The 18,024-nt window shown below is 38.5% G+C and overlaps 1 protein-coding gene across 1 annotated transcript in view; it reads left to right on the top strand.

The window, feature by feature from the left end:
• kera (keratocan) overlaps window positions 1-15,843 on the top strand; it is a 33,692-nt gene extending 17,849 nt beyond the window's left edge. Inside the window, exons 2-3 of the mRNA XM_028817394.2 lie at window positions 3,686-4,557; window positions 14,701-15,843. Coding sequence (XP_028673227.1) covers window positions 3,699-4,557; window positions 14,701-14,870 — 1,029 coding nt within the window. The 5' untranslated portion in view covers window positions 3,686-3,698 and the 3' untranslated portion in view covers window positions 14,871-15,843. The remainder of the gene's footprint in view (window positions 1-3,685; window positions 4,558-14,700) is intronic.
• The last annotated feature ends 2,181 nt before the right edge of the window (window positions 15,844-18,024 follow it).

Raw genomic sequence — 18,024 nt, 5'->3', positions numbered from 1 at the left:
GTTAATTAAAAACAGACTCTAGGATTAAACTGGATTTCAGTAAAACATTAAAACACATTTTAGTTTTTTAAAAGAAGTGCAGTTAAAAGGTGGGGATTTATGTAATTAAATCCATGTTATGAATCTTTGAGAAATGAATCTCATATTATACTTAGTTACTTAAGCCACTTTTTTACCAATACTCCCTTATTGCTTGGCTGTTCATATAGCTTGTTTTTAGCTTTTTCTTTTCATTTGCTCTGATCCTGTTATTTAGGGATAGGCCATCTTTTTAAAGCTTTCATGTTGTAATAAACAGATTATTATATAAATGTATAGTACAACCTTTGTTTGAATGTGAACCTATTAAAACTTTAAATAGAACTTGAGCTATTTTGATGAGTGACGCGCGGTGAGGTTCATGGCTGGTGAGGCACTAACTCCTTTACAAATATATGAACCCAAAAGAGTAGCTTATTCACTATTCAATTGGCAGCCAGCATGCACATTGACTACTGTTTATGTTTCATATCTCATCAGCATTCTTTACTCACACATAGGTAACATACTGTACATATTTGGATAAGAAAGAACGTCACATTTATAGTGGCAAGAGAGCGCATTTGCTCTGCACCCTCCATGTTCTCTAAATTTGCTGTTGCAATTCCACAATTCATACTCATTCAGTACAAATGAAAGTATAGCGTGATGTACAAAAAACAGATTTCAATTTTGACTTTCATTGAAATATTTAGTTGTTTTTGAAAGTTTTTAATTCTGATGCTTTAATCAATTTTAATACAAAACGTTCAACAAAAGGATAAAAAGAAAAGCTAAAGAAAATTGTGTTTAAGGTCAAAATTAAGTTTTTAAATATTGTATTGTTCTTTTCTTAGTCTGATCCCATTTTTTATAAAATTTTAAACAATTTATGGTCTTACCTTTATTTGTAAATGAAGGCCATGCGCCTATGCTTCACCACGAAAATCTCTGTCACTTTCTTGTAAAAGTCCTCCTTATTTTCCTTTAGTTTTAAAAAATCTCTCTGCCTCAATGGAGATTAGTGCCAAGAAGAACAGCAGCAACAAGCACCTGTTGGGCTCACATGCGCCCCTCTTCGGTGCAGCACGGTACTGTCTGCATAGCTTTGTGCCTTTTCACTGTGGTTTTATATCCGATCAGCAAGACTAAATATGTCACACACATACATTAAAGATATTAGCCAGACTGTGGAAAGTCAGGGTGTTTAATAAGCGTGTCTACAAACATTATATTGGTGACATACAGAGAGACAGCAGCAGGCAAGCGCCAATTGCATGCATCAACCCAATGTGTGAGGGAGAGCGCAGTCCGAGGTGAGGTGAGGCTTGTTGCTTCCGCACCTTACGTTTCTCCCCTGTATTTGAACAGGAAATGCTCAAATTCACTGATTTTGACTATAAAAATGATCAAAATTATTGGAATCATACAGATAACAAATTTATAGAACAGACCAGTTGAGAAATTTATTTTATGTTATCATTATTAGTTTTTTACTTTTCATGATGACAGGTGAGGCTCTGCATCACCTGCCTCCCCTGACCGCACGTCCCTGACTGTGATAACATAATATTACAGGTTTCACATTATATATATTTGTTACCAAGAAAATTGAAGAACCTACAGGCATAAATACTCTTTATGAAAACAGTTCCTAGTTGTCACAATAGTGTATATAATCTGAAGAATGGGGTGGCACAATAGTGCAGCTGGTAACATTAAGGTCTCACAGTCATTTTACTCCAGATTGCTTTCCTAGCTAGACTGAATCTGTGTGAAGTTTGCTTGTTGTTCTCAAATTTGTGCCACCTTTCTCCCAGTTTATAATTTTTTAATTTATTGCCATGAAAAGCCATAGATTTGCATTTAGGGTGACCAATAACACCCAATAAACAGTCCATTTCATCCAGAGTACCACATGAGACTTGACCAAGTCAAAATGGGATGGATGGATAAAATGAAGAATGACGTGACAATAACAATCTGATTTTAACAAAGCAGCATGAGGCATTATTTTTTTTTCCAGTTATAGCAATACAAAACCATGACCTTAACCCAATGTGTGGCAAAATTCCTGATCACCACAAAAACAATATAATTTTTGGGAACACTAAGAATTATTGCACAGAAAACATTTGATTGATTTTGTTAAGTTGGAAGAATCCTAACTCTCCTCTAATAAGTCAGTGGGAAACCGATGTTTTATATTATTTGAAATTGGAAAAAATCTAATTCTCAGTTAGGAGATCTATACAGAACTTTTTCAAAACCTGGCAGGATTTAATCAATAATATTTTAGAATAAGAAGAATTTTCTTTTCCTTCTCCATTTATCTTTTTTTGCCCTATTAAGCTCAATAATTTAGGCATGTTTACAAGCCTTAAGTATTACTCCTTTGGCTATGCTCTCCTTCTCAGGGGTGGGGTTTGATTTGCTTTCAATCCTATTTTTTGTAAAAATTGATATATATGTATGGAATGATTACAATAAAATTAATAAAAAAAAATTTTTTAAAAAGAAAACATTTTCACTAGATAATTTACACACACAAGATATGGACTTCAAAAAGCTGACACTAATAGAGTAACTTACGTTCTCAATAGTCATTATTAATTTAGATAGATAATTTTATTTCAATTTTTAAAATGTTCGGTTATTGTGTTATTCAGTGGCACAACAAACCCTTAGCAATAGAAATAACATCCTGAGTTTGAATTTTTGGTAGAAATACAATTGTTTCATCTGCCTCATAGATACAGCATCCATCCATCCATCCATTTCCCAACCCATTGAATCCAAACACAGGGTCACGGGGGTCTGCTGGATCCAATCCCAGCCAACACAGGGCACAAGGCAGGGCGCCAACCCACTGCAGGACACACACGCACACACATTCACACACTAGGGCCAATTGAGAATCGCCAATCCACCTAACCTGCATGTCTGAACTGTGGGAGGAAACCCACACAGACACGGGGAGAACATGTAAACTCCACGCAGGGAGGACTCGGCAACCAAACCCGGGTCTCCTTACTGCAAGGCAGCAGCACTACCACTGCGCCACCGTGCTGCCCCTAGATACAGCATTATGGGTTCAAATCATATATGTGGAGTCTGCACATTCTTACATTAACCTCTCTGGGTGGGTTTCCCCCGGACTTGGGCATGTAGTTTTAGTTTTTCCACTGTTTATTAATTTTTTAACTCCCTTATCCATTCAAGTTTGTAGCACCACAATCTGTCCCAACAGCATTGGATGCATGATGGAAACAAATGGCAGATGCTGTGCCATTCTGTCGCCAGACAAACTAACACACAAAAGAGACACACATGTTCAAAAGAACACACACTGCTCATAAGGTGATGATTTAGTAAAACTATGGAGCTGGAAGGCTGCAGCTTTAATCACTGTTCCTTCATTTTTATGAGATCCATTCTTAACTTACTTCAATATCATTGTGCATTTTTGCATCTCTGGTGATCTTTAATGAATGTTATTATGTTATTCTTTGAATTCATACCAGTCAAATGCATTTAACGGCGTGATCTGAAATTGCTTTAACAAAAACTTGATTCATGTGTGTGAACAATCAAGAGATCATGCAATATTCTTTTGTCTTTGTTCTACAAATTCATTCAGCTTGCTGCCTTCATGTTTCTGTTACAGGCTGAACATTAAAATGAAGGTTCTAACAGGCTTGGCCATATTACTCTTTATGAAAGACATCTGCACCCAGGACATGCCTTATGCCGAATACCTCCAACAAATACAGGAGTGCCCAAAGGAATGCCATTGTCCACCTAGTTTTCCAAATGCAGTATACTGTGAGAATAAATCTCTCAAGCAGATTCCTGATGTTCCCAGTCACACCTGGTACTTGTATCTTCAGAACAACTTGATTGACTCTGTTTCTGAAAAGGCCTTCAAGAATGCAACTCAGCTGAAGTGGATTAATTTGAACAGGAACAAGATCACTAACAGTGGAATTGACAAGAATGTGTTTAAGAAAATGAAAAACCTTCTCTTCTTGTATATGGAAGACAATCAACTAGAAGCAGTGCCTTCGGGCCTACCTAATAGTTTGGAACAGCTTAAAATGGCACGCAATAAAATCACTAAAATACCTGAAGGTGTTTTCAGTGGCATGGAGAATCTCACTCTCTTGGATCTTCACAGCAACAAGATTGAGAATGGAGCACTGACTGAGCGTGCACTTAAAGGTCTCAAGAACCTTGTCCAGATCAATCTGTCCAAAAATGGGTTGAAGGCAATGCCATCTGGTCTACCTGGCACAACTACACAGTTGTTTCTTGATGGCAACTCCATTGAGAAAATCCCAGATAATTACTTTAAAGAAACACCCAAAGTGTCATTTCTTCGGCTTAACCACAATAAGCTTGTGGATGGAGGTCTTCCCAAAAACATCTTTAATGTATCAACCATCCTGGATTTGCAGCTGTCTTACAACCAGCTCACAAAGGTGCCTCTCTTCCATTCTAGCCTTGAACACCTTCATCTTGACCACAATAAGATTGGAAGTAAGTTAATGCAATGTATTATTTTGCTTTTTTTTTCTTTCATCAAAGGAAATTCAACATCATTCCATTTGTGAATCTTTGCTTTTATAGTGAGAACTTTTTAAAAATTGTCCCATCTCTTTTCCTTCATGTAGAATTTGCGTATGTTCCTGATGTCTGGCTGGAGATTCATTAGGTGTTCCAGTTTCAATTCAGTTTAATTCAATTCAGTTTAGTTTTGTAGTGGGTCTTGTGACGGTGTAGGTTGGCTTCATGCTCCCACTCTTATTTGGGAGCCTCTTAAACCTGCCACCACTGATACTGTAGCCGAGATGAGCCAGGTCAATGAGGACACATGCATCCAGACAAGGGGTAGGTGTAAAAGTGAACAAGTGCTTTTATTAAAATCAACAAAATAAACAGTATCCAAATAATGCAATACTGCTTAGGCGGGGACCCACTATTGCATATACCTCCCCCTTCAAGCAGACAGTAATACAGGAAGTCTCCACACCTCAACCAACCCAGTGCAACTGGTGAGACAGCTCTGCAGTATGACCCTATTACCATTCTAACAAAAAACTCAAGCACCCCCCCCCCCCCCCCCCCCACCACCATCTTCAAAAATCAGGACATTAATAAGAATAAAAAATTTAAAACAACAATTAAAAAGAATCAATAAATAAATGTCCTTGAAAAAGCTCAATTCTTAAAATGTCTTCCTCAGGCTGGAAATTATGGGTTCTTTCAAAATCTGACACCATACCCACTTGCTATTTCTCCTTCTGTTTTTTGTTCCTCACTACCATGGTGATCCCACTGCTGCCACCAAATGTGACAGTGCAAGTTGGCACCATGCTCCCACTCTTCTTTGGGAATCGATTGAACCCACCACTGTCGATACTGTAACTGAGTAGAGCCAGGCAAATGAGGACACATACATCCAGACAAGGGGTGGGTGTAAAAGTGAACAAGTGCGTTTATTAAAATCAGTCAAATAAACAGTGTCCAAATAGTGCAGTGCAGCTTACCCACAAACCTACTATTCTACAGGTCTTCACTGAGAGCAGATTTAGTGCATGGTAAGAAGATCACAGGTAAAATACAATTTCACCAAGCAGCTTGGTTTAATCACAGGGTAAAACAAAGTAGCTTTCTAACTGATGCATAAACGAATCCTCTCAGTACTCAGTCATCAATATTATAGTCAAGCTATGGCCAATTAATTTTTATATATATATCATACTAAGGGCGACACAGTGGCGCAGTGGGTAGCGCTGCTGCCTCGCAGTAAGGAGACCTGGGTTCGCTTCCTGGGTCCTCCCTGCGTGGAGTGTGCATGTTCTCCCCGTGTTTGCGTGGGTTTCCTCCGGGTGCTCTGGTTTCCTCCCACAGTCCAAAGACATGCAGGTTAGGTGCATTGGCGATCCTAAATTGTCCCTGGTGTGTGTGTGTGGGCACCCTGCCCGGGGTTTGTTCCTGCCTTGCACCCTGTTTTGGCTGGGATTGGCTCCAGCAGACCCCCGTGACCCTGTAGTTAGGATATAGCGGGTTGGATAATGGATGGATGGATGGATATTATACTAATGACTAACAAAAAAGCTTCAATATGCACAGCTAATTGGCAGCTCTAGTCAGGGTATGCTAAACTAAAGTAATGAGTCTTCAGTCTGGATTTAGAAGCTGAAACTGAAGAAACAGCTCTTATACAAACAGGTAGATTATTTGTAGCTTTAACAAGCCGTACCTTAACTCTTTCAGGGCTGATGTCGACTTTTGTCAAAAAGAGGAGTTGACAATGGTAATCAACTGTAAACGGTAACAAAACCAACCGTTATGTTTCAGTTGGACTCTCGGTGCTAGAAGGAAAGTTAGCTTTATTGGTTTTGACCAAGATTTCCAGCGCTCGTGTGAGTAGTAAGGCACAAACAACGGCAAAAATGGCACTGACATAATGATGAGAGATCAAAGCGAATGGGTAAAGCAAAATATTCTGTGGACGAAGTTTTGCCTATTATCTCTGAACTGGACTATGACTTGTCGGACTCAGATTTTGATACAAGTGATTGAAAACAAAGGTGAGGTTCCAGCTTCAGCTGACTGGTCCCAAGGTAATCGTGGTGATGACAATGTTTGCCAGGAGGACTAGCACTAGAAATCAGATTGCAATGCACTGCGACCGTGACCGCTGCTGCTGCTGCTGCCTCAGCCACACAAAGACAGCCTGGCAGCAAGCCTGCCGCACATTCTTGGCAAACTGGCAGCCACAGCATGCAGCAGCAGACGTTTTATGTTGATTTCTGTGTGAAACCATTGCTTTTCATAAACTATGTTTTTTGGTAAAAAATATTCAGCCCTCAAAGAGTTAAAGCTCAGCCTCCAACTGTTGTTTTAATAACCCTTAGAATCTTTAGCAGGTCATTTAAAGCTATATTTGTAAGAAAGAGGGTTTTAAAATTAATTCCAGGCCTAACTGAAAGCAGGTTTTTTTCTTATATCCTTGTGATGATGCGGGTTAGCTCAACGCTCCTATCGTCCTTCCGGGAGCCCTGAACCCGACACCATCGGTAATGTCATCGATGAGCTTGGCAATGAGTGTCCAAACAAAAAGTGCAGTGCATTACAATCCATCCATCCATCCATTTTCCAACCCACTGAATCCGAACACAGGGTCACGGGGGTCTGCTGGAGCCAATCCCAGCCAACACAGGGCAGAAACTAATCCTGGGCAGGGTGCCAACCCACCGCAGGACACACACACACACACCAAGCACACACTAGGGACAATTTAGAATCGCCAATCCACCTAACCTGCATGTCTTTGGACTATGGGAGGAAACCGGAGCGCCCAGAGGAAACCCACGCAGACACGGGGAGAACATGCAAACTCTATGCCGGGAAGACCCGGGAAGTGAACCCGGGTCTCCTAACTGCGAGGCAGCATCGCTACCACTGCGCCACCATGCCACCCATTGCATTTCAATTCCTTCAATAAATAAATAATCCAGTAAAAACAGGTGAAAGGTGGAGGTTAAAAACCAATAGAAAAACTCTTTAAAAAAACAACGAGGTTAAAACAATGGCTAGAAGCAGTCTCTTTCAAAACAAAGCCTGGTGCCTTCTTTTTACCTGGCGGCTCCCCGGCTTCTCCCATCGGGCTTCGCAACAGGAGAGTCGCCCTACCTGCAGCTGACCTTCTTTGCAGATCTGGTCTGGTGGTCCTCCGATCCTCATCATGAAATAACTTCTGTTTTTTCATATCAATCTTCATTTAGAACCAAATGCAAAGCCACCAATCAGCTAATAAACACAAAAACCTGACTGCTATATTAGAGGGATAGGACGGTCCCCAAAATTCCCTTCTGGGATTTTCTAGCCAAGAGTATGAATGAGGATTTGTTACCTTTGATATTTTCTCTCTAGCCTCACTCTCTCTTTTAGACGAGGGACTTCTCAATCACCTACCTCATACTGTCCTGTGACAGCCTGTATGTTAATGTCTTTCTCCGGTTTGCACTGGTGCCAATGCTTAATGCATTTCTGAAGGACACAGAATATCCATGGAGTACCACCTAAGGTGTACCTTGTGTTCCCATACTGCCATAACTCTTGCACTGCCAGTGTCATATTTTTCTCTTTCTGACTTTCTGTGGTACTTTTTTTCATCTCTTTTTTAACTCTGAAAATACACTTTTTCGGACACCACATTTAAACTTGTATTTTCTAGTTAAACAAGGCATTGCCACTATCTTATCTTTATTGAATGATGAGATAATTATACTACTTAAATGACAGCATTTCATTTTCTATAAAACAATGTCTTGGAACTATCTGCATTACTTGAAATAACATTTTTAAATATTTTAATTAATGATTAATAGTGCAAAAATAAAAGACTATTCTTAAACAACCCAACATTCCACAAAATACACTGACTAATTGTTTTCTTAAAAACTTTATTTTCCCTGTTTCAGAGGGTTTGAAGAACTAGAGCTATGGTTCTCAAGCTGTAAGTGGCATAACACTCTTTGTCGGCCAAGACATATTCTCCAGGACGTACAGAAAGCTATTATTATGAAAATGAGGGTGACATGTAAAAGTTACTTGTAAAATCCTATCTGTAATCAAGCACTTGACTTTTAGAAATACTACTCTGCATTATCAGAGTCGAAAAGGCAGACATAGAGTCAGCTGAAAATCACTAAGAGGGGCCAAACCTACGCTCACCTCTGTAAGAATCCAAAAGGGAGTCTCTCCATTTCAAAGCCAAAGTGAGCATCATCAAGCATCAAAAAGACACAACCTCATCCAACAATAGAATTAACACAAATCACACTGCTTGAACACATGAAAAAAAAATCTATGATAGCAGTAAAATAGTTTAAAAACACTGATTTGTAAACAAAGGGAGGAAGGAAGAAACCCTCACAAATACTGTATAAGGTTGTAATCTTCAGTACAGTATGTGGAACCTGGCCCGGACACAGACAGACGGACACGTTCATGTCACCCAACACACGTTTATTTACACTATTTACAGTTCAAGTGACTTAAGCACAATCCAGTGCCATAGCACCAGTCACCCCACAAGTCCAGGCCCTTTCCCAATGTCTTTCCTCTCTTCAGGCTGCCTCCTTGCCTCCTCCAGAGACCTCGTCCTCTTCCACCCGACTCTAGCCCCGAATGAAGGGAGGCGGCCCCCTTTATAGCCACCCGGATGTGCTCCAGGTGCTTCCTGGCAATCTTCCACCGACACTCCCCAGTGTGGTGGAAGTGCCGGCTGCATCCCCAGAAGCACTCCGGGTGTCCCTGCTTCTCTTCCCCCCAGCACTTCCGGTTGTGGCGGAAGTGCTGAGGTCCAGGCCTGCCAAGGCATCCGGGCGCCCCCTGGCAGTGACCACGGGCCCCTACAGGGTTGAGCTTCAAAGCTCTGTACCCATGGCCCCCAAAGCAACCAGGGCAGTTGCCCCCTCATGGCCTGGAGGAGGCGCAAGCTCTCCTCCGGTCCTCCTGGGCGTCCCAGCTGGATACCACCCCCAGCCGCGTGCCACAAGTAATAGGAAACATAATTATTATTCAGACAAATAGCTTGTCAGTAATAGCCCAAAAAGTCTATCAGGAGGTATTTCACCACACTTATAGCTTTAAATGCATTGATTCACATACCCATAAATTATACAGTCATGTTGTTCTAATAACGTACTATATCTCTTAATCGCTAGGAAAATTTGCTTCTGCTAAATGAATTCAACATTTGTGAACAGTAAGAGGTCTCTATGTACGTTATTCTAAGTTTAAACTTATTCTAATGCCTCCATGTATGTTATTTTAAGTTTAAACGAGGAATAACATGCAAATTATAAATTTCAGAAATTACAACAGCTGCAATTATTGTCTTTCTAATAGACTGTGAAATTATTTATACATAAAAAAATAAAGACAGGTAAAGACCAAGAATAATAATACATCAATTAATTGATTACGGTGCCAAAGTCTTGAATACCATTGACACATGCCTTAAAATTCCCAAGTTCAAATCTTAGCTTGAGCACTTTGGTAACACTTTAATTTCGGCACTGCAAAAATGCATCTATAACTCATTTCCTTGTATGTACAAAGACCTTACCAAAGGCTTCTTTCGGTCTATATAACACTTGTAAAACTTCAGTTTAGGTTATTCATCTCTGTGTAGTGTGGCATATTGACATGATGATAAAATTGCTTGTTAATGTGAACGGTTTACAGGTCTTAAAACTAAATATGAAATATCAAGAGAAACATGTCTCAGTTAAGCCACCTCAGACCTCTCCAAAGTGAAGTTCTGTTAGCAAGGCACATTACAGAGATGAATAAACATTTTACTGATGCTTTGTAAGTGTTATGACAACCAAAAGAAGTATTTGATGAGGTCTTGTTGCATGATAGTAAATGAGAAATAGATGCATTTTTGCAGTACCTAAACTAAAGTGTTACCGTCTCTTTCTATTGTCATTTGCCTGTTTTCCCTGTAATCATGTTGGTTTTCTCTCGCTACTCATTTAACTATCTCTTTCCAAAAACTCACAGGTCAAGCTGATTGGAATGTGTAAATTGTCTGAACTGGTAAAAGACAGTGCTTCTGTGCATAACTGTTTCTTCTGAACTACTGGATAATACATTTCCAAGACAATACCCTGCCTTGAACTTGATGCTGATTGGCATCGGCCCTCTACCTTCATGTATAAGAATTGTGTGATTTGAAATATGGAAAAATAATGAGTTACTTGATTAAACAGTTATAGTTATCAATAAAGAGTTACCACAGAAAGTTGCAAATGCTCACATACTGTAAAACCATTCTGAAATTTTAAGTGCTTTTAATAGCCTGAAATGGAGTTTTATAAGTGTATATTGTAATCGATGTGGGGTGCTCAGCAAATCAAAATACTAGAGCTTGTAACAAATGTTTTAGTGTATCCATGCTTTAAGACCTAGTTTTCCAATTCAAGCCATACAACTTTAATCTTAAACTTTCCCTAGTTAACAAAGAGGAGGTTTTTAAGTCAGATGAAGATATGACTGTATGAGAAATCAAATATCTTAAATTTGCTCTTCAACTAAAGGCAAATAGCAGAAAAGACCCCCAGAGGTGCATCTTAGCCCACTGAGGTGGAATGAGCCTGTGGCTAGAAGTGCTCTAAGAGAGTGCATCCTGGAGGGGATGGAGATGATTTTACATGATGGCATTTAATTTTGCCATCATTCTCGTTTTCACAGCAGCTTCCAGTGTGTCCAGAGTTCACAATGTGATGGAGCAGGCTTTCCTGAAAGGTTTGTTCAGGCATTGTGCATCTTTTGACATCAAGTTGCTTCCTCAAGAGACTGCAGCGTAAAACAACATACTGGCTACTATGATGTGATAGAATATTTTCAGTAGCTTGCTGCCTACATCAAAGACCTCAGTCTACTTAGGAAGTAAAGTCTGCACCATTGTATTGTCACAGCAGTCCAGTTCGTTGTTTAAGCGAACCCCCAGGTACTTGTAGCTCTGCACCACTTCCACATCCTCTCCCTGGATAGTGACTGGTCTTAGAGGATCCTTGGGACACTGGAAGTCCACCACTATCTCTTTTTTTTCATTTCATAAGACAAAGACTTCCACAAACTTCATTTACCCTGACTCATCTCCATTATCAATGCAACCTATGATGTAGGAGTCATCCCAAAATTTCTGTTGATGGCAGGCAGTGGTAATGTACTGGAAGTCTGCTGTGTAGAGGGTAAACAGAAAGGGGGACAGGACAGTTCCCTGAGGTGCTTACACATCACCATTTCTGACACACACAGTCCTCTAGCCTCACAAACTGCTGTATATTTGGTCGGGTAGGTAGTATGTGAGGAGTCCTGTTTCTGGCATCCTTCTCACATCCATTGTCCTTCCTCCATAGTCACAAGACTGATGGGGATGTCCTCTCTTTCACCTTTCCCCCTTTACTGAGCAGGGCTGGCTAGCTAGTACATCCAGTGCCGCACCTGGACACCTGTCGCATCGTAGAAAAGGCAGCAGAACAATCTGTAAGACTGATCTACTTTCCTATGCTCTCAAATGCAGCTTGGTTCATCCAGAGAGGCAGAGTGGAATGCGACAATATGAAAAATCTATTTACTTAAATTTTTTCAGACCGAAATAATTTTATTCCTCTCTGATATGATAATATAACATAACTAGTTATAAATAACTATATATACTGCATATCTTATGTTTCAGTTTCAAGTAGCCTGACTGCCATGATATTTTCTAACAATGATAAATACAACTCCATCCCATTCTTAGAGAGGGGAGGAAGATTTTTGTACTATTACTTTTGTCTGTTTTTTTTTATCTCTAAACTATTATTTGTGAAATTCGGCAGTGTGGTGCATAATTAGCAGACTAGTTAAGAACAAGAAATGGCTGAAAGCAAAGATGCTGTATGGAATGAAAACCCTAAAATCATTCAAATCCAAAGAAAAATTATAGTATAGACTATTTTAGTTAACAGTACATACAAGTGACAAAGCTGCTAAGCCTTTACAATGTTTATGATTGGGACGTTTGTTCACTTAGCTTACGCTAAGTGTCTGATCTGAATTTTGTGAAACTGAGGCTAATAATTTACAATGAAAACACACTCTTACATGACTGTTTGGTTTGGTTCCTGGGTAGACTATAATCTTTATACATTTTGTATGTTCTCTTCTACTATTTTCCAAAACAAATGCTTTTAAGGTGATGGGAAACTGAGTTCAAGCGGGTGAATATGAGTAAATGTTTGGGGGCTTGCATTGTGATCATATTCAAGGATGGATATTTTGCCCACAGAACACACTTTAGTTTTCCAAAAACTAGTTTAATAAGTGTAATATAATGGAGTCATTACTTTTTTATGTTTTTGAAAGAATTATGCAGACTAAATGTGTTTCATTTGCTTCTACGATATACTACTGTAAATACATTCCATGAATTTAAATTAAGTACTACCCTGGTTTTGTGGTGCTTGAAAGATTTCAGACAGAACCCCTTTTATATGCTTGCAAACTCACACTTTATTCCAAATTCACAACAGGGTAGGGAAAATCTGGAAAAAAATTCAACTCACACCAGTTTTTATTTATCATGACAACTTGGAGTCCCAAACATTTCTGCCACTTTATTTCCAATCTTATTAATATTAACAATATTAACAAAATATTATTAATATTAACAAACTTTAAGTTTGTTAGACTTAAAGCCTTCTATTGGCTTCAGCCCCTTTTGAAAATATGAACTAGATGACCAAATCTGTAGAAGATGCTTTTGCTTTGCAGGCAGTGTATTTTTTGGCAGCAATTGGCCATCAGGGAGGAGCAGTGAGTTGACGTCAGGGGTCTTCTAATAGGGCAGCATTTTTGTGGCTGAGGATAGAACAGGAAAACAGGTTAAGTAATGCACAACCTTTAAATCTTTCCCCTTGTATCTTTCACATTGGACCCTGTAAGAGACACATAAAACCTTGCACAAGTGACTATATATAGTCTGAACTATGCTTTTATTAGTTAACCTCAAAACATCATTCATCCATTTCTTGCACTTCTTTGACCATTTCAGAAGAAACATATCTTATCTGAGAAGCAGATGCAAAGCAGGACCTAACCCTGGATGGGATACTAAGGGTGATGAATTACACCTCACTCATACTGGGTCAAATTGTCAACAAATATTTGAACTGTGAGAGACAACTGAACTGTCCAGAAATATGGACATTTTTTCAGCTGAGTAGATGTGCGCAGAAGTAGCAATTCACCTCCATTTCCCTACCTTCAATTATCAGTTTGATCACTTGTGTTTATTTTATTTTTTGAAGTAATATTTTAACAGATACTTCATAACTGTTTAAAACAGATCCGTTAGTGACTTTTTGATTGCCATGGTGGCTAAAGCCGCTGCACTAAAGTACAAGAAAGGACAGTATTATTACTACCATATGTCTAATTTTACCATCATGCTCTTTCCTGGCACAGTCTCTGAAAAGTTCAGGGCCAGTTCTCTAAAATAAATGGACACCCTGCTCAGTTTATTAAGGTATCTGGTACCCCATGAGCTGGTGTTACTTACTGCAGACCTCGGCACACAATGCTGCACTGATCACTGTGGACTAGCAGATCATGCCCAGCAGTTTCTCACATTAAAGGACCTATGTGTCCTGAAAAAGAAGTCTCTTTCTTGCATTTTCTTCTAAAGGTTCATGTTATATACCTAGATGGAATCCCAGGTGTCTATACAACTGTATCAGCTCTACTTTCTCCTTCCTTTCTTCCATCGAGGTGATGGAAATAAAGGGCTCATAGGCATGTTGGAAGTCCAACAACAAATCTATAGTTTAGCAATTGTTCAGTTGCAATTGGTTAACCTCTGCAGAATATAAGAAAGTCTTCCACCACTTTCCAATACTCCTCCACCTCATCCCCATTATCTATGCACTCTACACTTTAAAGGTAATTTACTTAAACAGAATATTGCACAAGAGAACCATACTTTGAGAGGGCAAGGACTGCTAAAAAGCAAATGAGAATAAGTGGAGAATAAAGACAACAACAGCCAGTTCAGTAATGACCAGATTAGTTCTAACAACTAATTTATTTTCTGTATGTCATTTATTTTTATAGGTGTTAATGGAACAAAGATCTGCCCTTTGCCTATTGAGACCGTTGATGACTACATCTATGAAAAGTCTCCTCGACTGCGTTACCTTCGCCTTGATGGCAATGAAATTAAACCACCAATTCCAATGGATTTAATTATGTGCTTTAGATTCCTTCAGGCTGTGGTTATCTAAATCAGTGCTAATTTCAATCAAGAAAATCTTCGAAACTATTGCAATTTGGACTTGTATTATGACAGTGTAAATAATGAATTAGCATGTGAAATGTCAAAAAAATTCCCGCAGATTTTTAAGATTACTAACATGTTTTTGAGAAACAAGTGTAAATTATAGATTATTTGAAGTTCTGTTTATCCATTAAACCCAAAGTAGTCTCAATATAAAGTAGGTTTCTAAGGTGAAAGTATATTTAATAAAATGAAATAAAATAAGGCAGAGATAACCATATATTTATTCAAAAATGTTCAGGAATATTTCAATTGGAAATTTAAAAGACAAAAGTTTTGCAGGCCCAGAACTTGACTGGTGTTTGTTCTTATGTGAATTTTACTTCTGAAACAAGACATGCTACTTACTGTATGCTGCAAGTAAATTAAAAATTAACAACCCTATTATATCATCATCTTTTCATGCTTAATTGAAATTCAAATATGTAAATGAAATTATAATAATGGAAATCATGCTTTGCATATTGTTAAAAATGATCTTTATATGTATCTTTTGCTTTAAAGCCTAAGAAATTATTCTTTATTTTGCAACTGTGAAAAAGGTCTAACCAAATGTAATGCTTTTAATGTGCCATTGAAAAATGTGTGTACTTTATATCTGCTATGCATACAATTGAACATTGAGCCTAGTGTAAGTTTGAAAAATAGAGTATCTGTAGAAAAACATATTTTATATGGAATTAGAGATAATGCAATATTAATTTTTTGACAATCAGATATTTTATTATTATTAGAGTAGCCATTATATGAATTGTCACAGTTTAGTTTTTGTTTATGAAGAATAATGTAAAACATATGTACACTAGCATTTGAAAGTTTGGATATTACTAAGGTTGCAAGGACACTGGATTAATGGCTCCTGGAAAAGGAGCTTTGCAGTCATATATGAATAATACAATACAAATAATTAATTTCAGTAACAGACATTTGCAACATTAGTAATGTCTTATCTTTTGAGGGGGGACAAAAAAACTCCCAAAATTGATCAAAAATTAGTTAATAGCACGGAAATTGGTAATTAGCACCAGGAACAGGGTGAAGATATCAACTATGCCTCTAGGTATCACATGTGGCATTGGGCTCAGATTGAATTGATTATTTCTGATTTTAGAGATTTTTTTTAAAGCACATTGGGTCATGTCAAACATCAAGGCAATGATGATTGCATTTTCCAACATTAACAGACTTGTTACTAATGAGTTTGCATGTGAACAAAGTGGTCTGTTAATCAGCAACATTACAATGAACTGCTGAGGCAACTGTGGGAAAACATCAGGAAAAAAAATGTCTAGGGAAGACTCGTAAGCAAAACTGCATTTTGCACCATGACAGTGCACCTGAACACACTGGTACCCCATGACAGCACATGTGCACACACTGCAACGTCAGTCAAAGAATTTGTGAGAAAAAGCAATTTGGTTGTTGCTTCTTGCCTTTTGTATTCGCCAAGCCTCACTCCCTGTGACTTTTTGTTTTTTGTTCCAGAAATTAAAATTGAGACTGAAGGGAAGATGATTTGGTACCATGTTAATAATCCAGAAAAAAATTGCAGGAGGCACTAGACACGGTAACAAAAGACGAATACAGGTAATGTTTCCAGGAATGGTAGAAGCACTGGGACTAGGCTATTGCATCTCATGAGGGTTTTGACATTAACTAAAAAGCAATTGCTGTAATTTTAGAATAAAGTTTTTTTTTCTTTCAACACTAGAATTACCAAAGCCTACGAAAAAAATTGTAAATCCGGCCAACCTTACATCCCTTTGCACCTCTCTGTCTGCGTCTTTTGTCTCGTAAATGTATTGATAAGCCCAACGAGCAAGCAGCCTGATATGCCATCTCCCCCACCAATGCAAAAAGGGCCCAGCTGAAGCCTTGATTTTCTTGGAGTAAAGTGCTGGAGTTTTAGTGGGGAAACAATAGATCCTTATTTGGAATACATACGGTACATTTCATGTGTGTTCCATGCCTACAACAATCTATGTAAACACATCGTTAAACAGAAACGTTTTTCATGTTTTAGTAATAAATGAGAAAATGTAGACAATAACTGTATAATGTGTGAAGCCTGAAGTCCAAATATCAAATAAACACTTTCATAAAAGGTGGAAGTGCAATACAAAAGCTTCCATGGTGTGACGGTAAGAACTGCTGACTTGTAATCAAGAGGCCGTGGGATCGATCCTGGGTGTCTCGCAAATTTACTGTTTTGAATAGTGAGCTGCTCTTATTGTTAACATTATACAATAAAACATACATTTGATTTGCGTCAGTAACAGCCGGTGTAAAGTACTTGTAGAAGTTAGCATTTTTTTTTTACCTTTATTCTCTCAGTCATGATCACCCTACAACCCAAACCACCACCACCACCACAGATCTGACGCTGTTAGTTTTTATTTGAAACTGGAAAGAACTGTAGATGTGAGTGGTATTTTGAGACAATGGAAGAGATAAAAGCTGACACACACACGCTAGTGAATCTGCCTTCTTTGTATCTCATTGTCACTTGAATATTTTTTATTCAGTTTTATTACGTGTTCCTGCTCACGCTGAATTAGTATACACCTTATGGTCCATGATGTTAAAGTTGCACTGACAAAAACACTGAGACATATGTATATATGATATTTGAAATAATTCATTTTATGACCTGTATAGTACATTTCGAAAAACATTGTGGCATGGATGCAACATTATTCATATTATTCATATTCATTTGCATTCCTTCTTGTGGTTGTAATCAGTGACCATGTTTCTTTTTTCCCCGATCTTGCCGAGTCTCCACATTTACAGTAGGTGCATGCTGGTGTTTCTTTTGTACTCCAGGACATACAGAGGAAAGAATAGTACAGAGAGGTCAGTTCCATACTATATACAATCATCAAATTCAAATGTTAACAGTTCCCACACCCAAGGACCATCCTTCCTACATTTACGACATATGTACCTGTTGCAAAGTACACACTTCTCTATATTCTGTGGTTCCTATTACACTGAAGGGGCACCTGACACTGAGTGAGTTTGGTTTCCTGGGGGAAGTGGCGGTCTTGGAACAGAAGCTTGTCCATGTTGCATCCTCTTTTTCTTTTTCCATCGCCTTT

The sequence above is a fragment of the Erpetoichthys calabaricus genome, chromosome 1, assembly GCF_900747795.2.
Source record: "Erpetoichthys calabaricus chromosome 1, fErpCal1.3, whole genome shotgun sequence".
Taxonomy (NCBI): domain Eukaryota; kingdom Metazoa; phylum Chordata; class Cladistia; order Polypteriformes; family Polypteridae; genus Erpetoichthys; species Erpetoichthys calabaricus.
Note: the sequence above shows the minus strand (reverse complement) of the source record. Positions and strands in the feature narration are given on the sequence as shown.